Source organism: Rhododendron vialii, chromosome 6a, assembly GCF_030253575.1.
Source record: "Rhododendron vialii isolate Sample 1 chromosome 6a, ASM3025357v1".
Taxonomy (NCBI): Eukaryota; Viridiplantae; Streptophyta; class Magnoliopsida; order Ericales; family Ericaceae; genus Rhododendron; species Rhododendron vialii.
Genome location: NC_080562.1, coordinates 33547392 through 33569279, shown reverse-complemented (window position 1 = coordinate 33569279; position 21888 = coordinate 33547392). Strand labels below are relative to the sequence as shown.

At 38.7% G+C, this 21888-nt stretch overlaps 2 protein-coding genes across 2 annotated transcripts; both read right to left on the bottom strand.

The window, feature by feature from the left end:
* Nucleotides 1–112: 112 nt before the first annotated feature.
* On the bottom strand, nucleotides 113–6310 carry LOC131330659 (L-ascorbate oxidase homolog). The gene is made up of 8 exons (XM_058364324.1): nucleotides 4592–6310; nucleotides 4385–4494; nucleotides 3058–3328; nucleotides 2568–2670; nucleotides 2139–2484; nucleotides 1211–1576; nucleotides 941–1019; nucleotides 113–583 (listed from the first exon to the last, which is right to left on the bottom strand). Exons 1-8 carry the CDS (start codon nucleotides 4739–4741, stop codon nucleotides 332–334), a joined length of 1677 nt encoding a protein of 558 aa, XP_058220307.1. The 5' UTR covers nucleotides 4742–6310; the 3' UTR covers nucleotides 113–331.
* Nucleotides 6311–9356: 3046 nt separating this feature from the next.
* LOC131330679 (arogenate dehydratase/prephenate dehydratase 1, chloroplastic-like) lies at nucleotides 9357–19223 on the bottom strand. Its single transcript, XM_058364353.1, has 11 exons — nucleotides 18520–19223; nucleotides 16817–16875; nucleotides 16573–16665; nucleotides 16051–16251; nucleotides 15110–15190; nucleotides 14861–14956; nucleotides 11649–11726; nucleotides 11475–11564; nucleotides 11331–11398; nucleotides 10343–10424; nucleotides 9357–9882 (listed from the first exon to the last, which is right to left on the bottom strand). Exons 1-11 carry the CDS (start codon nucleotides 18809–18811, stop codon nucleotides 9826–9828), a joined length of 1197 nt encoding a protein of 398 aa, XP_058220336.1. The 5' UTR covers nucleotides 18812–19223; the 3' UTR covers nucleotides 9357–9825.
* Nucleotides 19224–21888: the final 2665 nt, after the last annotated feature.

The window sequence follows — 21888 nt, the reverse complement described above, 5'->3', positions numbered from 1 at the left end:
AAGAAATCGCTAGCACAAGGGGAATGTGACAATGAAGAGTTGCATGTTTAGTGAAGCTAAGCACAGATAAACGAGGGCTGAAAAGAACGACAAAATCGCAGGACAATGAAACGGTGGTTAGAAACATTACAAACTTGAATTCATGAATTATGATTTGGTTACAGGGAAAAACATGGAACAATTTCTGCTATCTAAGTACTGCAAAACGCAGATCTGAGTCTTGAGAGAACTTAACGCATTGAAAAATAAGAGCGAAAACACGCGCTCAAGCAGAGCTGTGGCAGTATCAGAGAATGTCACCCTTTCGTGACAATCTACAGATTGTAACATTCTATAAGCGAGTACCTACTCCAGCCCTGTATTGCCAGCCAGCTTGAGGCCGAGTCTTACGGCCTAATGCTCGACCACAGACAAGAGCGTTTGTCGGGATTGGGTACTCATCTCTAATTGAGTTTACAGGGGAATAAACGCGGAGATAGAATTGCTGACCTAAATACTGTCGAGCCCAGTTCGCAGATCTTATGTTCCACATTCCCACATTGTCCAAAGGCATGTAAACTGCAGTCCACGAATTCGGATACACCTGCAATTACATCGAATGATTTCAAACTCTTTCAGCATGAGATTGATATCAATCACATTGGCTTAAAACTGCGATTCATAATACAAAAGTACATGTTCTAAAAGATTTTCTATCTCTACAAAATAGTGTTCAAAAGTCATCAGGAAGCTAGTGATTTGGATGATTAGAATGAAGCTGGAATTGAATTCTCATTCCCAGGCATGGTTCACTACTAAATCACGATTTTATTTCACAAAAATGGAATCATCATTCACCAGTTTAGGTGAATGACCATTCCGTTGGGATACCAACAAATGGTCATTCTTTTCACTCCCACACTCATTTCCAGTGAACGAAAAACACCGAAATAGCATATACCTGAACCGTGGAACGAGAAATTGTGTCCCTTAAGTTGTAGCTTGATCTGCTGGCGGATGACCATTGTCCTCCATTCATTCTGGTCATAGCACAAGATTGACAAAGAAATTTTCATTTCATTTTCGCTGGGAGATTGGAAACTAGCATTTCCTCTTCTGATTTTGCAACCTCTTTATGATAGCATGATTGTGTACTTTAAGTACAACGCTAAACCATAGGCCAAACATGGCAATTAGCACCTCCTAACCAACATGAGCCAAAAGAACTTACCCCACAACAAACAAAATGTGGCCATCAATGTGCCATGACTGCACCGTGCCTTCTGTATTCTCAAACACAATCTCAAGATAAGCTCGAAAATTGGCTGCCATGACAGAAGTCTGGAGAAAACCACCACCTCCGGTGGGGTTGTCTGAGATGCTTCCCAGGGAGAAGACACCTGGAATCTTGAAGTAGTCAGCGAGTTTTAGAGGAGTGTCAGCTGGGATGAATGACACGCTATTGACAGCATATCTCTGCTTGCCGTTGATGATTGGAGCTGAGTTTGCAAGTCTAATTGTGCGGGTAGTGTTGACCATACCATAGTGGTACGAGCCTTGTGGATTTGGCCTCGGTCCACTTGCTGTTAGATTTTGCCTGGTTTAACGTATGACATGACAAAACGTGAGAGGTCCCGTGTGTGTACCCAAGAAAAGGGGAGGAAAAAACTGAACAAAGAAATTCCAAGGTGAGACTGAATGCAGAGGCCTTCTTATCTCATCAAGGGTTCATAACATGGAGGGAACTAGGACAAAATGTGGGATTGACTTTACGACAATATTTTCCTTCAATGTAAACTTCTTGCTGCTAATTGAATACAACTCGGATGAACGATGATAGAGAAAATGGAACTGCTTTCTTTGCATTTCGTACAGAGTAAATGCAGGCATGTACAATCAAGACGAAAATAATACAAGAACTGAATTTTTAAAGAGAAGTGCACATAATGACTACATTGATTAGTGCATCCGTTCTTGGTGGAACCCGTAGACTTATAGGACAAGCGTAGACTTATAGGACAAGTACAATGCAGCCACATTGCAATCTGGACCTTTTGCTGTGAATATTTTCTGGGTGAGACATTTGATCTAGGAAGTGCGAATTTATGTGTTACTTTAATCAGAGGACTAACATCTATGAGAAATAACAACTAACGTACCTAATGGACAGTGCTTGGTTAAGCGACCAATCAACCTCAATTGTCGGTCCAGCAGGGGGAGGGCCGGAAGCACTTCCTCCAGAGTTACTGTAATGAAGGATAGATGTGGCTGTGAGCACTTGAGAGGTGAAACGAGTTGAGACCACAATAAAGTAGTCTTGTGCAGGTTGATCGGCAGTAACCAATACAGAATAGGACTGTCCCAAATGGATATCGAGGGAATCATAAGTATTCTGCAGTGTGTGGGTGCCTTCTACCTCAACTAGCAGCATCTTATGCCCCTGGATTCTGAAGTTAATGGAAGTAGTCAGCCCGACGTTTGATATCCGGAACCTGTAGGTCTTGCCTGGCAATTGCAAGAACATAGTTATCAAAATAGGCAAAAAATGGAAGATGGCGATTCCATTCCTGTTGGGAAGATAAGTTTACCCTGATCAACTGTGAATGTGTTGCCGTTTGATCCACGACCGTTTATCAGAAGACCATCAGGGAAGGGAAGACCATTTCCACCATCCAAAATGGCTTTTAAATCCTGTTAGAACCAAGAGAGGCTCATCATGAAAAACTCAAGACGTCGTAGACTTCAGCTAAGCAATTATCAAGTGGTGTAGGTCAAATTGTAATGCCATAACGAATTCCAGAATGCATTGTAGATGGCGCCCAGAATTTTGTAGGGACGAATGCATGCTGTCAAAGTGTATTCTGGACACTTTGTTTTTTCTGAACATCAAAAAATATCATTCATAATGCCAACGAAATGTAGAAAGTGATTCTATCACAACAATATGAAAATCGGGACACATTGTGGTGACATTTTCGTAATGTTTTCAGCAGATCAAAAAGATCTCATTTTTCTTCCATACCAACTAACCATGCATATTTGGTACTCTTTTTCCTCTCTCTCATATACAAAACTTACCGTGTGATTTTTTTTGAACCAGTCACCGGCTAGTACAGTGTAATCTCCAGCAGGGGGATCAAAGGGAACGGGGATCAAAGGACGGCTAGAAATTTTGATGCCACCGAACCCTCCCGCAGCCCTGTGGAAGGCAAGAGAGGGGAAGTAGAAGTAGCTACCAATCTGATCCTTTACTTGAAGGATGTAAGTGAAGTTCTGCCCCGGTGGGATGGGGCAGTTGGTGCCATACACTCCATCCTGCCACGAGTTCCTTCTCTGCTGCACCCCATTCCTACGCATCAATCACAGCACTTCCCGTAAGTTTCCAACAGTTAAAATCCCGTTATTGGTTCATGACAAGAATTGCAAAACCTTGCATGTGTATTCAAGGATATGGAAACCAAAATCAATACAGAACTGAAAGCTGTGTAATCGTGGTGACTTCCCAGTTGAATCGCACGGTCCACTCCAATTTCCAACTCCGCATCATGATTTCAAACGGCTGGTCGAAACTCTTATGAGTCGTACAAACTTTATAGGAAATCGCTTCGATTTCTAACAACTTGGTCAGTGCAACTTAGCTAATTTTGGTTATGCTATTCAAAAAAGGGTGGGAAAACTTCTCCTCCAAGGCTAGTATATCACTTTATCAGCACTGGGAAGTTCATGTCTATATAGCTCTTTTTGGTGGGCCAGTGAGCACACTTTCTAAGATTGTAGATCAAGTATTAATCCGCAGTCCTAATTAAGAACAACAACTGTCTCCCTTGCTCATAGATTGAGATCAACCTGTTCAAATCCGTTTAGAAAACACTTTTGACCAAAAAAAAAATACTTGTCGCTAAACGAAGAACCACCACTACCAATACACAACTCGGTTTAAAAACGAAACCAGAATTACATTCTTCTGGCAAAATGCTTGTTCATTTGTTTTGTTTACATTTCTTCTTCCTATCTGGTGTTTTTCGCTTATAAGATCCTAGATTCAGACAGAGGGTTGTTTGAACTTCAATATGATCAAAGCTCAACTACGTCATATGTTATTATAGCAAAGCATTATAGTAATATAAAGGGCGCGAAAGTTGTTTTCCAGAAAGAGAAACGATAAACTGGAATTACGCTAGCTGCGATGATCTCTACGCAATGCCAAGCGTCTAACACCCAAGTTACTGGAAATTACAGCGGTACGATAGGCTACTAAGAAGCAAGGTAGTACATAGTTTCCTGTCTATATCTGATAATCAAATTGATTATCAAGATATTGGATTAGCTGAGTTGCACTCAGGCTGGTCGGGGGAAAAAAAAAGAAGAAGCAGCAGCAGCAGCAGCAAGTGTAAGAGTAACTAACCAAGTGAGGAGAAAGGGCTGGTCCAAATTGTTGAAGACACTGACAATCAAATTGTCATTAGTCACCGACTCGATGGCTGGCCCCGGAAACTGCCCGTTAATCAATATCCCCTGCCATAATACGATGAATTTTCATGTCTAGTTGAATACTAAAGATGGAGAAATAAAATTACAGAAGAAGAAGAAGAAAAGAGAGTATATTAAGTACCTGTTGTTTAACACCAAGAGGGTAAATATCACCAAAAGTGACATTCCACGTAAAGAACCTGTATGGATCGTCCCCATTTATGCACTTGAACACCACCAGTGTTAGGCATATCAACAATCTCACACCCCACCATCTCCTCTTCTCTTCCATCTCTCTCTCTCTCTCTCTCTCTCTCTCTCTCTCTCTCTCTCTCTCTCTCTCTCCCCCCCAATGCAATGAGTGATCTCCCGAACAGAGCCTTCTTTCTTTCCTTCCTTTTCTTTTTTCTCTTTTGCTTTGTACAAGAGAGAGAGAGAGAGAGATAACAGTCTCTCAGCGCCAAAAAAACTGCTGGGTATTTATGCAAGCATTCAAGCAGAGCAAATGAGCTGTGCTCTAATAAAAGTTAGCCGCAGACACTTTTACCAGCATTGAGGAATGTGAAATATACTCATGGCAAGTGTTAAATTACTACATACCCCTTTCGGATCTGTTGAAACTACAGCTTTGTCCTTGTGGAAGCCATTACACGGTATAGTTACGAATGGTCAATGGATCAATGGTAAATACTAGTACTACTACGGAGTAGTAAATTGTCAACTCGGCTAGTCTTCCCGCCGTAGAAGAGGGGAAATAAATACACCGCCGGCGGGAGGGTTCACAATAACTAACGAACGAGCAATACTACAAATACAACTTTAAAACCCAACTCCGGACACATCCGTATCGAAACTATTAGATGCACATGTATTCACATACACCAAACGGTTCCAGACACAGTTTTTGTGTACAGAATTGTGTTTTAGAGGCGTGTTCCTAGACTTTTTGGTAACTAAATTACAGTTGTATTAGGCTATTAGCCAATTGGTTCACACTTCACAGTACTAATACATATCGTTCCTTGCTATCTGTCCAAGCTGAAAAATGTTAATTGTAAGATTTAGACTTTATGTTGAGAAAGTTGCCATGAGAGTTATAGAAAGAGAAAAAATTTGCAGTTATGGTCGTAATGCTAGTTCCTTTTTATACTAAAAAATAAAACACGCACAAATATGTGTCGAGATTGCCTGTCAAATTAATTTTTGCATGGTTGGTTAACTTGCGGAGCCTAGCAAAATGAGCTGCGATAAATCTAGAATTCAATACGTTTTACTTTCGTTATTATTAGTCCATTGTTTTCTCAAAACTTCCAGAATGCATCAATTTTAGCCATCAACTTAAGCGATATCATTCGGTTTCCCTCGTTTGTTTTAATTTTTTAGTATACAATTATTTTTTTCAAAGCAAAGAGAGAAGAGATAGGGAACACACCGCGTCGGCACCCATCCTCTTGTGATTGATTGGTTGGAATTCTTTATTAAGAGCTCCAAACACAAGGAAGAATATTCTTTCAAAAATAGACTTGTTTTTTTAAGCCAAAAAAATTGAATTCAGTGCTACTTTTGGAAAAGACAAGAGTCATGTGGAGTTTACTAAACATACTAGATTTCTTAAGGATGACTTCTCCTGCATAACACGTTTGCTTCTTCCCTATTATTATTTCTTGATTGTTAGTACAATTATGTCCCCATGCACGTGCAGAATCTATAAATCTCTCTTCTTCTTCTTTTTATATCCTTTAAAATTTCGACCCACACCGACAAGATGCCGTAGCACACTTTCATCTCCAGTAGGACAAATTTGTTCTTAATTGATGTCGTATTTTTAGTAAGCTCGTATGTGCCAACCTTGTTGGGATACTATTCATCTTTCTCCTATTAGCTTGTCATAATTCTCAGGTTACTAAAATTTTCTCTTTTCTTACCAAAAAGAATATTTAGTAGGAGGAATTTGTAGCTGAATATGAGTATAGGACTTTTTGTGTGTTGGGTTGGGTAAAAAAAAATATGGGACATGTACATTGTACACGATATATAGTAGTATGTTTTATGTTGACGAATCTAAAAAACACGGGAGTTATGTGTATGTAGGCGTCAATTATTTTTTAAATTTCTAAGTTCTAAATTCTAACCTGTAGATTATAAATTTTTATGTTATAATCATGAAAATATGTAAAAGCGCTTTGATAATAATGTGCAAAATAGATTTTAGAGAAGGTTAGCAAGTGAATTTATATTAAGAATTCAAAATACTTTCCGGATGTGATTTTTGACAGAATTCCATTACACGTACAATTGGGTCCAAATGGGCAGACAAACGCCTCCTTAGGTTTATGGTCATTAACCTTATACACTTGTTATTTATTTATTTATTTATATAATCGTTTAATAGTCTCTAGAGGGACAGAAATAAACATCAACTATAATGTACTATTTAAAACGAAGTGTAAATATGATTGATTCTAAAATTGCTTGATGGGGGTCCATAATTTTTGGGAGAAGTACATGATTGGTGATAAATAAATAAATATAAAAAACAAAAAACAAAAACGAAAACGTACATGATTGCCTAACCACTAAGTAAACAACTTTGAACATATGCCCCATAGCCTTCCGTATCTTTTGAGTGTGAACTTTAGGTCAAAAAGCATATATATAATGGAGGGTGGAACAGGGATGCTGCTTGCAAAGTAATGTCAAGCGGTCGATTCGGCTATTCATCTCGATACGGATGGTTCGGATTGAATCTGAATGCATATAAATCTAAACCGTCAATTGCTCAGCAAAGATTCAAGCCGACAATTACCGAGATGAACAATCGAATTGATCGCTCTACACCCTTTGCAGGGAGCTTGGAAGCATCCCATTCCGGAACGGATATTATATAGTAGGAGTAGATTATAGAGATGTCTCAAGGACCCCTTCTCTCTCTCTGCATGTGCTTTCTCCATTTCTTGCATTAATTAAAAGACATTGAGTGACAGTATGAAATTGAAGGGTTAGGTAAGATTTACCCATACGAATTTATAATGGCTTTGACTAAATATGGTGGAGAAGTTCATGCTGTAGGCGGCTGCTTGAATCAAATCAGCCCTAAAATAAGAGGGATTATTCAGTGCTCTTGCAGTGTTTTTAAATGGAGATGCGCATCGTATATCTTTTTTCATTTCATAAATTGTATCGGAATATCTATCGCATATCGTAAGATATGTTAACTATAATTTATATGGAATTAAAACTTAATTATACCTTATAACACAAAGAAATTATGCAGATATTTACTGATAAAAAAAAAAAAAAACCTATGCAGTTATTGAAAGAAAAAGTTTTTTAGATGCAAAATTCCAAGTTCTCAACTAGGGTCTATCACATTGAGACTTTTTTTTTTTTTTTTTGATAAGCACAATTCCATTGAAAAGCTCAAACGAAATACAAACTAAAAGGGGCATCCCCCAGTATGAACTCTACAGACGTAAAAGGGGCATTCCTGTAGGAAACACAATCTACTTTAAGGTATCTACTGTCTATACAAAGAAACAACATTTACATTGGAGAAAAGATACTATCCGGAAGCCTCCATTTGTCACCCAAAGCCCTGTTCAAAGTGGAGTTCTTAACACGTCTTCTGGAGCATAGAAAATCTCTGATAGAGAATCACACAATCGAAGAAAAGAAGAGACCTTAGTGATGAAAGAAAAGAAGAAACCTTATATGATTCAGGCAAGGCAAAACACAATCGAAGTATGATTCTTTCTTTTACTCAAATTCTAAGTATGATTCTTTCTTTAACTCAAGCCCTATATTGAGGTTGAATTTTTTCTTTCAAATGGTTTGAATGTCACCATTATTAGATCAAACGCCTTAGATTATTGCATTATGAGTTGCTTCTTATAATAAGGGCCGACTTTTTCCCAATAAGCAATCATAAGGTACATTATACATACCGAATCGGGACATGCGTAGATATTGTAGGGCACACCATCACATCGTAGGATTTCTATTCAAAAAGGATTCGGGATGTAATATAAATTGTTTTTCAAAGGAGACAATACAAAGCGTAGGATTCGTATCCTGTGTCGCAGGTTTTTTAACAACTATGCTCTTGAGATAATGTGGGGAAGGGGACCATTGCGCTCGAAATATTTTTCCCTAGAATGTGAAAGGTGCTGTCAAATTAAAATAATTTGTTAGGAGTATTTCACATTGTGAAAGTTAAGAAATGAGTAATTTTGATCAAGAGAGAGTTTGCGTGAACAGATTTGAATTTACACACATTAGCACAAATCAATGGTCCAAATTGTTCATTCCCGCGAGCCTCAAACCAATAACGGGAATGTTCGTAGATCGGACGATAACGAGGAACCCTTGTACATCGAACGCTCGAACGATTTCAAATATTATGCACATGCTTCGAACGACTTGAGACATTAACGTCTGGGGATTGGGACAGCTCTGTTTTATTATTTGGGCACAGAGATTCCAAATCTTTAGACCTCTGCCTTTCACAACTGGCAATCAATTACTTCTACGCGTTTTTTCTACCACCGTCTTTAATTTCTTATGGTCCTTTTTATGTGATCTGACGTAAACCAAGAAGCTTTGATATCTGTCTTTGATTCTCTTTCACTTTTTGTTCTTCCTTTCTGCCAAAGAAGATGTTAACAGGTTCACAAAAGACACCAATAGGAAGGGCATTTCTGGCAGAAACTTCACTGGGGAGAGTAGACAGACAGAGAGAAAGAAACTCCGTTTTATCAAACCATAGAGAAAACAAAGGTCTCGGCATCAAACATCTCCAGCCAATTTTTCGCAGGTCAGAGATAACCTATTGGTTGAAGTTACCGTGCCCGTTTATATGCCCGAGATTTCCCTACTGCCTATTCAATATGGAATTGAGGAGACCGCGGTGACAAGTTACTCAACTTAAAAAATTGCACTTTATGGAGTATATATGTCAGTTTACACAATGTTATAACGACAAGTCATCGCCTGAGCTACGAATTTGAAACACAAATGGTCCATTTACACTTTAGTGGGAGCTAACTGCTCTTTTTCTCATGTATACAGTAAAATGTATTTGTAATCAAATCATGCAAGCCAGATTGTTAGACTAGGGTTCAATCTCAACCCGTGGAGACGTCTTCTACGCACAAACAAAGTTGTTTCATGTTGATACATTTCTTACCTCAATTGGCTGTAACACACTGGAAAATGGATTCAAAATCAGTGGATCTTATCCTTCAATCTTGTGGTTTCAACTATCTTGATGTCTGGAGGAAAGAATGTAGGTCACTGCAACAAATTCTGGACAAATCTATTTTGTCGCTAGCTTCAATAGGGCATAAATATTAATTACGTCGCGAGCATGATGGATATTCATAGAGCTGTATCCATGGGATAGCAACCAAGAACACGAAGAAAGGTTGCGAATTCCTGAAAAGAAACAACAGATAATCTGAGGGGTTTGGTACAACTGCGTCATTGCGAAGGTATTGTTAAACAAAATAGTCATCGATGCTAGCAGAGAAAAAAGGTTCTTGCCTTACAACTCTTGACAAGGCAGTAACAAAGAAGTAGAATGACAATTCCATGTCTTGTGGGATGTTTTGAAGGATTATGTTATACTCATTTAGTACTTCGCAAAAGGCAACTTGTACTGCTCCGAGGAGTCTATACCTTAGAATTTCGTTTTGATGAGTTGTTTGATAATCTAATTGGATTCAGAAGATAGGCTTCAGTTTAAGGTTGTGCCTAGAGTATTCTGTTTCAGTTAAATGAATAAGAGCTGTCTAGAATATTTTCAAATATGGCAGACAGTTGTGAGGAATTTAATGGCATCCTACGTGAAAAACAAAATGAGAAGGCATAGCTGGATTCAGCGTAAATAACAAACCTGCAAATGTCCCAAAGCACTTTGTGCACGAGGCTCCGCCATAGAAGCCTCAAAATCAATATAGAATAGGTAATCAAAATACCTGCAACAATAAATAGTCAACTAATCTGAAAAGGATATCTCAAAGTAAATCATAATCCCAAGACAAAGTAGGACAAGTTAAAACATAGTTTACGGGAAGAAAAGGATACACAGTTTCAAACAACAGCAGAGTATGATCATCGACAGAGAAGTAAGTCCATAGACACAACTGGGAAGACATGTTTCAAATTCTCAAACTTGATAAAGAATAAGGGTAGTAAATTATCGATTTCCTCGAAGGATGTCACAGAATAATAATCTGCACTTAAATCTCTATGATGACAACTTGCTTATTAATAAAAGTTGAATGAACTAATCAGGTTTTGGTTATACACTCTCTCCTAACACACCAAATCTTTGGTAGGTCTGCTTTCACCATCATGACTCAAAGTTAAAGAGTTCTTGTAAATAACTCAAAAACCAGCCTTCATGGACAGAGGAAAATATTACTAATAGACAACTCAAGACTCATGAGAAATCACAATACCTGAAAACACTGAGAGGACATCAATTTGGGTTAATGCTTATTATAACCTAAACCTAACACAATATTTCGCTCTGCATAGAAACATTAGCATGATGTATATTATGTTTGCCTTTGCCCATTTCACTCTGCATAGAAACATTAGCATGATGTATAATATGTTTGCCTTTGCCCTGTTTACAATTGTACTTCAAACTTTTAAGCACTCAATGAGCCAGCAATTCTGACTACCCACTATATTTCCCATGTCAATATCCATCTAATGTAGCCTTCAACCAAAACATGTCAAATGCATCAAAAGACATTTTGGGAATGTACCCATATGGTTGTAGTGATCAGCTTTTTGGTACTTTATCCAAGGGAAATTATATGGGTTCCATGTGGTCTTCTTCTAGCCTACTCAAATTGAATGCAAATACTCACTTGGCAGTTCCAGTGTTCGAGTCATCAACTACCCTCAAAGGGCGCTTTCTCTGTGGCCGGCTTTCAATCTAAAATCGCAAAAGTTGTAAGCATGGGACTTTTCTACAGAAGAATAACTTAATAGAGACAGCAAGTTTAAGTTACCTTCGTCAAATTGATGCCCCTCAATGCAAACACTGCCAAGGCTTTAAACAACACTCCAGGCCCTTCTTGCAAAGTGAATACGATGCTCGTCTGGAATAATGGGCATAAAAAAGTTCAATATGGAAGAACATCAAGCAATGATTAAACCAATAAGAATAGCGAACAGAATTCTACCTTAAAGGGCTTATCAGCTCTTGGAATGATGGGATCCCTTGCAAGTACCAAATAACGAGTAATAATAGCAGAGTCATCCTGAGAGGTCATGTACAAGCAACCTGTTTAGAATCAACCAGACTAAACCAAACTGAAGCTCCATAGGCCGAGCTCCCTTTTGGTTGGCACATTCATGACCAAATAACACCTTTCCGTGTATCCCCATTTTATCGAGGTGTAATTTTTTTCTTTTGATTAGAAGCGTCTGTTTAGGATGAGGAAAGGAATCATTATATTGTATTTATATTTTGAGTGCGGTAGTTGTTAGTCAAGTAAAAGGGTATGTTCTTGATATGTTGAAGGAAGGATAACGGGCTCAGCATTTTTACCCAGACACGGCAACACTAGATAATTTTCTAAATACATCAAGGTGTTGCCGCTGTATTGATTTGGCGTGACTGACCTAAGTTTTATTTTAACGGAGGCCACCAACGCTATTGAGATTATGCAATTAGGTCAGAATAACGGTGGTGCGGCCGTGAGTTTTCTTGGTGCTTGAGAGAGTATATCAAAACAAGTCTGGAGAGCTTCAATTGGGGATCTCGAAGAACTATAAAGATTGATAGAATCTCCATGCAACAGAGTCATCTTCGAGAGGTTTTTGCTACACAACAAAATCGTCTTTTTTGAGTAAAGTCCTTTCGTGAGTTCGAAAGGCAATCGTTTGGAAGGCTTGAGGATTCAAGATATGGTGATCATGCAGAGGTACGATGAACGTGGATTCGGCAAATAGTTCTTAGGACTCGTGGAGAGTATACACAGTCAATTAGTAAGAATATTTGTAATCGTACATTTGTTTTGGTGCATGATTCCTTCCCGTGATTTTTACCCGATTTTGGGGTTTTCCACGTAACTTTGGTGTCTAGTTCTTTGGTTGATTTTTGCTGTGGGATTGAAGTAATATAGTAAGGCGAAGTTAATACTCCTAGCATCACTTCAGAGATTTCACAAACCAAACCAAACCAAGCCTTATGTCCCAATCACTTGGGGTCGGCTACATGAATCCTTTTCCAGAATCAACCAGACTACAACAAAAAAAACTCAAACAGCATATAACGTATGGTTAGCAAATTATATTGCATAATTCGGGTTATTTGGTGCCACCCCTTCAGAATATTCGATGGACAATTGAAATAGATTGTATCACCGCATTCATATTGTACAGACCATCAAGTCAGCAACCCCATCGAGGATATATATTTCTCAGAAACTGAAAACACAGTAGCCAGTAGGGGCCATAGTGTAATGACCCGACCCGACCTAGCGTGATAGTGTCCTCTTTGCCCACCACACGGTCCACACCCCATGCACTCGCCCATATAAGTACGTCTATGAAGAAAGTTCACAGTTTTGTTCTACCTAAGTTTCCTTGGGAAAAATCTACCGAGAAAGTTCAAGTTCCTACATATAGAGTGCCAAGTAGGGATGGCAATCTCGACCAAACCGATGGGTACCCGAACCGTAACCGCTTTTTTTCCCCGAACCATAACCGAAATATTCCTCATTGGTGCGGATATGGTGGAAGGTGGGAGCTAACTGAACGGGTTCGGTTCAGTTATGGTTCAGCTGATACCCAAATCGAACCGTTACCCGAACCGAAACAATTTATTTACCAAAACACCCCTACATATATATATGCACTTATACCACTAAGGGTTTGTTCTCATTTCATTTTCCCCACTCCTCCACATCAGGTTAGACCAGACGCTGAGAAGCCGAGAGCGGCGATCGTGAGTGACTCCTAGATCTCTCTCTCTCTCGATCTGTAACTCTATTTTTGCAGGTTGAGCGATCATGAGATCTCTCTCTCTCTCAGCTGATTGTTGTTTGTATGTTTGGTGTGAAGCAGAAACTGAAGACTCGAGTAGTGAAGAAAAGTTTGAATCCAGAGTGGAACGAAGATTTGACACTTTCTATTGCAGATTCAAATACCCCAATCAAGCTTGTATGTGCTTTTTCATGTATTTTACTCTTTGATAGCCCATAAACGACCCCATCCGCCGTAACTTCAGGTCGGTGACTGTGATGTAAGTTGTAACTGTCATGAGAGACATTATCCTCCTCATCCACCATAACTTCATGTATTTTGTTTTTTTTGAAGAATTTCCGAATTATCCAAAAAAGAATGGCTGAATGTTGGTTTTTTTCCTCTTTTTTGATCTGGTTCGGTTACCCATTCTGTTCGGGGATTACCTGAAAACCGAATGGTTCGGTTATGGTTCCTTTTCCCCCTCTCCGTTCGGTTATCGGGGCGGATATGGGTAGTACATCGGTTTCGGAAATCGGGGACGGAAATCCCCATATTTGCTCCAAATGCCATCGCTAGTGCCAAGAACTTACCCTCCAAGCGATTTGGGACAATTTGAGGCTCTCATCCCCATATCCCGTGGCTTGGGTCAACCTTGTTATGTGGGGTTATTACCCTACCACAGGCAATTCAATATCTGACTAAAGGTAAGTGCATACGATGTTCAAAACAATAGGCTCGTCAGAAAATACAGTAGAAAGGAGCAAACAAAGGGAAGTTAGAGATCTACTTTTAACAATCGACTTGTACAAATGCCGAATGATAAACTTGCTTGCAATGTCATTTAACTATGCACTTACACATATAGGTATATATATTTTTATATAGTAAGTATGTTCATATCCTCTTCGTGGGTGAGAAGTTCTGCCCTGTTGAACATTAAAAGCCCTAAAGGGCAAATTATACATACATTCTCAGTGTAAATACCCTCCTCTCAACCTGACGGATATTTATAATGCCAAAGGCACTACAGCTCCAACTCAAGCTCCATGTTTGGGTAGATCATCAAAACGCTTCTTGGCTCCACCAAATTATACTCCTAGCATGAACCATACATTCTTTTATTTGCTGTAAGCTTTTTTCCACTATAACAAAAAAAAATAAGGTTGTACCAACTCGACAAGGAAACCGCTTATGGTCTGGGAGATATGGTCCATATGGAAGGTAAGCATCCTAAGTTCCTTACCCCACTTCTTTTTGGATAGTGTTATTCTAGTGATATGAACCCCAACCTTCGCACTGGTGCCATCACACCAGTTCTTTCTTTCTATGCTTTCAATTTCCTTTGTCCAATTTCTTGGCAATCGAGGTTAAAAGATTAGGGAAATTGGAGGCTATTTTATGGAAGGGTCAAGGAGAAACTAACCTGAATTCCCTCAGCAAGTATAGTTAGGCCATAAATTTCTGCAGCTCGAGCACTTGCAACAACACCAGCATCCCTAAGTCCAGTTGAGGCTACCAACTGAAAAAAATTGACACGGTTTGAATTAGACTTTGACCTAGAATGGTATGATGAGGTTAAAAGATGCCAAAAAGTATTCCACACAGACACACACCCCTAAAAAACAAAAAAAAAATAATAATATTACTGGCTAAATGGACAATCGTATTTCACCTGGGCAGCACCAGCTGTATCATCGACGTTTTCTCTGACAACACCTAACTTGGTCAGGAAAATATCACTTTGGGCAAGTGCCTGGAAACGAAATGTCAAACTGTAAAACTCAGACAAAGCTTAAAAAATTCACAGTATCTTCATCACATAGACACCAATTTTTTTGGATGAAAAATATCTGCAAAATACAGAATACGTCCCACATATAAAACAAGCATTCCTCCACCATGACCAGCAGAAGCGAGGTAAGAGGTGGTTGGTTGTTCATTAAATATAACATCTCAGTCAATATATTTCAGCAATAATTGTTCTAGGCTTGCCTCCTCTACGTATAACTAATGTATTAGTCACTATCACTAATCGAGATCTCTATTTAACTCGAATTCCAAATTCAAACAATGTCCAGCAGTACACAGTTGGATATTCTAGCTTGCTTCAACTTCTGTTCACAAGTACAACTCAATTCCTGCCAAAAAAGACTGAACCTTACTTTTAAATTGAAGTTTACTCCAATACAAATTTAGAACACTGGCAACTCTTTAATCATCACAGAGTTTGTTTTACTATTTTATTTTTTAACATAGGGAATACATACTCTACCTAGCCTAGGGGAGAGAGAAAGGGGAGGCGCTGGGAATTGGACCCCTAACCTTATGAGCTGGGGTGTGAAGCCCCGCCACTGGGTCAACTCCCATGCTCTACTCAACACAAAAATGAAACATCAGAAATTGATAGAAGCAATTGCTCCTCTAGGGAAGGAAAAAGATTTGCACATGAACAGTCGAGACACGTGAATAACAGTATAAAACAAGTCAAGGGTATGGAAGGTGTCTTATTCTCTTATAGTTAGATTATATGTTCAGTTAAACTCAACTCAGCAATGTATATCACAAGATCAGGGAAAAACAATGGGAAGGAAACTAACCCAAATAAAGCCTGACCTGGGCATGGCTGAGAACATGTTTCAAGTGCTCTGTTCGGACACCTGGTAATGCAAGAAGGCAGAGGTTAACTGTCAACTGCACCTCACCCACTATGTGAAGCCTATGACGAAGGAGTAAATCGTAGTTGCGGTGAATGCTTCCACCTAGCGTATTTTCAATAGGAAGAACTGCTTTATCAGCCAGCCAGAGCTCAACAGCCTGAAAATGAAATTCAAGAACAAAGGAAGCAGGGATGACTAATTTAACTTAGCAGAGGAGCCTTCTGGATACAGTACAAACCAAATGATTTGATTTCTTTTGTGCAGCATTTGAACAGGAAAATCCATTTTTTAGAATTCATTTGGTACCAAAAAGGGAGTTACTACACTTTATGGACTCGTTACAAAATAGTATTAATTAATATACGCAGAGATATAGCGGAAAAGTAAATGGAGTCTACTCAAATATTTTGAAATTTACGATGGAATCATCTGGTTTTTCTAAATCTGGCTCACAGGCTGTTAGAGTAAGATCTCCAACCTTGAATGCATCTTCAAACTCGTCACAAGGAACAGTTTCACATCCAGGATAGGCTTTGAGTGCAGCATCCTCACTGTAGGCACCTGGTAGCCCCTGCATCATGTATCGGATAGCAAGTAAATAAATGGCAAGAACTTAAAGCAAAACCAGAGACTTTACCCATGTGCCTTTCTATGTTGTAGTGGAAAAAAAATTTCTATTTTGCTGAGCATTGCCAGCTTGAAAATCTAACGCAATACCGTACCCTAAATGATATCCGCACTTTTGTTCCATCATTTGGAGACGAAGAAAGAGTTAATGGCCCTGCAATTGCAGATTATAGAAAATGAAAGTGAGAAAACTTACGAGTTATTAAACAAAATCAGCCAAACTCCAGATGCAAAAGACAGATTAAGCAAATCCATCAGAAGTGATTCAAACAAATACAAAGAGTCAAAGAGACCTTAGGCGTATTGGTGTGCCATAAAAGGGAACAGAAAAAGAAATAGGCAACTCACTACTAGATTGGAGAAGTTTACACACAGGTTACTTGCAATCATATAGCTACGATATGGACGTATGGAACTATGATTCTAACTTAAACTGGCATTTCTATATCTATTGCACAGATGATTTATTACTCATTTTCAACTGGTTAAAAACATCAACAACTCTAAAACTGATAACATGGGATTGCTTGAGCTGACATTCCATTATACCAAAAAAGTAGGTGTTCCACCTATAGGCATTCCTAAAGCAGGCATATATCGATGGACAACATATATAACATTGCCACGTCTTCCTCTTATGGCATCAAACCATTATTACTGCAAAATCAGGTAAAGAGATTCTATTTTATATCAGACAAATGAAACGTTGAATATGGCCAATGGGTAAGAGCACTTTTCGGTTGCACTGTGCCACCACTTGTTCCATCAACTCACTGTAAAGTCCCTTGGTTTTGCAAGTCAACAAGGCATATGATAATGACACGGTCCAAATAAAAGTAGATGGACAAGCCACATGGCGTGTCCTGGCAGGTACAGCAACCACTCAAGTGTATTGTTCCTTCATAGCAGGGCACCAAAACCGATCCTGTAAAATAAGTAACTACCACCGGCAATATGTGGAAAACAAGGTAAAAAATTCAAAAAAGAAAAAGGAAAAATAACCCCTCTTGGAGACCCTAAAACGTTATCATTACCAGGTGACACCTTATCAATTGGAACCAAGATAATGCACGCTAATCTAATATTACATCTTGTATCTACTTCCAAGTTGAATCATATCCTTCTCACTATCCAATATTAGGACATACGATTTTGTTCTCCATTCACTCGTGAGCGTTATACTGACAAACCTAAACCAGGCTGCATGCCCGATATTCAGCAAGCACTGTGAAATTCACCTATGCTATATATACTTTATTAATTAGCCATCTAGCACTCTTGATGCAAACGGAAAATCCATCAAGGTTACACTATCGGGCATGCAGCCCAAGGTTTTAAATCGCACCAAACAACTCAAAAAAAATAATTTAGAGTAAGATACCTCGTAAAAGGCAATCCTGCTTTCTTTCTGGTGCACGTTTAACTGACTACATCCCCAACCTACTACGTGAAATCCATTATCGCATGAATACAAAATCCTGGCTAAAAAAACAGTGAACCACCAATGTTGTACTACTTTTATCCACATAAGCCCAATCCTTTCTTTGCAAGTCGGATTCACACCCGCAAAACTCCCATTGGAAAGAAAATATTTGAGATATCAAAAGTACGACGTTCCAATGGATATTATAAAGCTTACAATATTCTTATTTCTTTCTCCTTTTGATTCTTGCTACTCTATGAACATACTTATTATACTTCCAGCGCGCAAGGTATGTAAAAGTGCGGGAGCTGTATAACCTGTGTTGCAATATTAATAAAACCCAAGCATTAAACTTGATGTGATTAGAAAACCCACTTGGAAGAGAGGAGCTCGAGTCTTTCTGCAGCTTCCTGGACCCATTTCCTTCTGTCTGATCAACCAATCGCTGCAATTCAGCCGCTGAATTTGAATTTGAAGAGCTCTCACCGTCAACAGATCGTATCGGCGATAAACCTGAAAACACACCACGACAATCCCACTTGCGACCTTTCTCCTTGTCTCTCACCCAACAAAATGCAAACCCAGAATGCTTAAAACCCAAATCTCCATAACCCAGACGAGGAACAGCACATCCCACCTTAACCTTAACAACACCCTCTAAAGCCATCACGAATAATTACTGCAAGAAAATTTCATATGGGTATTTCTTTTCTTTTTTTTCTGGAAAAAATGAGTTATTTATATGGAAGTGGAAAGCAAAAGTGGTGTTAGGAGTGGAAGAGTTGGTTGAGGACTTTGATCGACCAGGTGAGACGCACGGAGAAACGGGAGTAGGTGAAGAGGTCGTTTTCGACGCGTGTGAATGGTGATTGGCTTCAGCGGATCAAAAAAAAAAAATTGGTGATTGGCTTCTTCCAACAACAATGGTGATGAGTGATGACTAATGACGAGTGTTGTAGTTTTCGTGCAGATTTGAATATAGATGCCCCCATGGTGAAGGTGACGACGGTTCAAACAAGGAATCAACAACCTCTCGTTTTTAGCCTATTGGGTATTTTTCAAAACAACCTCGTCCATCTACCACAAAAAATCAAGGATCCCCTCCGTCTACTAATTGAAACAAGGATCCTCTTTTATTTTTTTTTAATTTGCAATATTCCACATTTTAACAATTCTGTTAAATTAACGGAAAAAAAATATTTCACATTTTAACTCCCTTAAATGCCCATCTCCCCCCTTATTCGTTTTTGGATAAAAGAAATATATCTACTCTCATCTATCTTCGTATCAGAGTCTTCTTCCTCCACATCTTCTTCCTCCACGTCTCTCCTCTCCGCCGCGTCTTCTTCCTCCTCCCGACGTCTCTGTTCGATCTCCACTATCTCTCCATTGTTCAATCATGTCTTCTTCAATGACATAGGGACTAAACTGTATTAAAAACACTTCTAATGCAATCTGTTTCATTTCCAGACACGCTCGTCCGGGCCACGCCAACTCCGGTCCGAACCAGGTAAACTGAAAACAGAGTATGGGTTCGATTGGATGGATTTTGATGCACAAGTCCAAAATCGAAAAAACACTCTACATGCAACTAACTATAATAAAACACTCTACATGCAACTGTTTTCATGTCCAGTCATGACCAAAACCGAAAAAACAGGGGATAGCTACTGTATTTTGGTTCTTGATGCTTGGGGTTTGATTTTTTACTACTTCTAAACATTAAACAACATACTGGAGACTAAATATACTTAGGGGTGGTAGAATAGAGATTATTCTACCTTGAATTCGATCAGAAATTACAGTGAACGGTTTCAGTAAATTTTCGGCAATCGAAGAAGACGACTAGAACGGGAGACTTCGGGGATGACTTAGGGTGAGTGGGTAACGGTTCCGAGATGCTCAAGGTTGTGCTAGAAGGTTGGAAGCTTCAATTTGGATGGTGAGGTGGTGTAGGTGAGAAACCCATTTTTCACACACTTTCTCTCTAAAACTCCGTTGGAGGACCTTGGAGCTTCTCTCATTTTTCTTTCTTTCCCACTGATTTTCTAGTGCGCGTGGGGGTGTAGGTGTGTAGAAATTTTCGGATTGAAGAAGGGGGGGGAGGGGGGCGCGGGGGGCTTTAGAAGAGTGGAGAGAGAGAGGGGTGTGGGAGCTACAAAAATGGCAAAGGCCAGAGGGAGGAGTTTTCCCGCCCAAGGATTTTAGGACCTTTTAGGGTTAATGAGGGTAATATTGTCCTTTTACGTTTTCCGTTAACCAAATCTGTTAAAATGTGGGACATTGCAAATTGAAAAAAGATGAAGGAGGCTCCTTGTTTCAATTGGTAGATGGAGGGGGGTCCTTGATTTTTGGTGGTAGATGAAGGGGGTTTTCTGAAAATTATATACCCTAGCCTATTTGGAAACTAGCCCTAAAAAAATTGAGAGTGCATAGTTTTTTAAAAGTGCTAAAAGTACTTTAAAAAGTTAAGATAAATTATACTCCAGTATTTAACACCTTTGGAAAATTAGGGTCTATTTTGGCTAAACAAGCCAAGTGATTTGTTTTTATTGAATTTTTTTTCCGCATTTGTTAGTTTCGTATTAATTTTTTTTTTGATCTCTATGAGAGAAATAGGAAAAGTAAAAATTTATTGTCTAAACTCAATTTTTTTAATAAAACCAAAAATTAGATTTATATTCACGAATTATATGAAATTTCGGCATTCTCTTATTTTAAAAATAGAGTATACAATTTGATGAAGTCTTTATCAGTGTATCATGTTTAGTATGAATCATTTATTTATTTTTCCAAAAATAAACGGATTGAATATTTAAACGAGAATGAGTCAATCTCACTAGATGGTTCTTGCACCCACCAAACCAAACCATTGCTTCAATCTTTGGGGAATGAGAATAACTTATACTATTATTATTCAACCAAAATACTCATATTTTACAACGAAATTAATTTCCATCGCCGGAAAGAGTACATTTGCATCGAAACTTAAATTTCCTTCTAAATGGATAACATTCGTAATTCTTTGTCGTCACATTTGGTGACGAAATTTGTTTTCCTCGCTAGCAAAGGCAAGAATTTGAAGGCAACAAAACCTATTTTCCTCACCTGGTTTAGTCACAGTAACATCCTGTATATTTCTTTCTTAAAAACAATTTTGATTTTAACCTGTATATATTTTATGTACTATCATTCTAGCTGATTTGGGTTTTGGTGAAAGTTGGAATTCCAGAGAATTTCATCAAAAGAAAAAGAGAATTGGTATATATATTACCGTATTGGTAAATTAGTTGCCGGTGGTGGAGTTATGTTTTAGTATATTGGATTCTTGTATTTATTATTGGAATTAAAATTGCATGTGGTGTTATTATTATGGTCATGTGGACAACTTATGAGAGAGAGAGAGAGAGAGAGAGAGAGAGAGAGAGAGAGAGAGAGACGTGGGGTTGTGTAGCTTGAGGTGTTAATGTGGTCAGTGGGGTTGGTGGAGTAGTAATTGGTAGCAGTTGAAAATTAATTTATTTGCTTAATTTTTATACATGCATATACATGCATTATGTAAGCATGAGAGAGAAGAGTGGGGAAATCCCCAAGAGAAAACAGCCATTTGGCCATCGGTTTTGGTGCTTGAGATGGTTTATGTTCGGATGGTCTAATTAGGGATTTTCATACCAAGTTCTTGATGAAAAAAATTCACATATCCTATGGCCACAATCGTCATTTGAGGTACCGGAAGCATACAAT

Coding starts and splice junctions, on each gene's coding strand:
- LOC131330659 (XM_058364324.1), bottom strand. CDS start 4,741: ATGGAAGAGAAGAGGAGATGGTGGGGTGTGAGATTGTTGATATGCCTA. Junction 2,485..2,567: donor CACATTCACAGTTGATCAGG/GTAAACTTATCT, acceptor TGCAATTGCCAG/GCAAGACCTACAGGTTCCGG. Junction 1,020..1,210: donor CACATTTTGTTTGTTGTGGG/GTAAGTTCTTTT, acceptor TGCTATGACCAG/AATGAATGGAGGACAATGGT.
- LOC131330679 (XM_058364353.1), bottom strand. CDS start 18,811: ATGGCTTTAGAGGGTGTTGTTAAGGTTAAGGTGGGATGTGCTGTTCCT. Junction 11,727..14,860: donor TACTTGCTGAGGGAATTCAG/GTTAGTTTCTCC, acceptor ATGACCTCTCAG/GATGACTCTGCTATTATTAC. Junction 9,883..10,342: donor GTGCTTTGGGACATTTGCAG/GTTTGTTATTTA, acceptor GTTTCTTTTCAG/GAATTCGCAACCTTTCTTCG.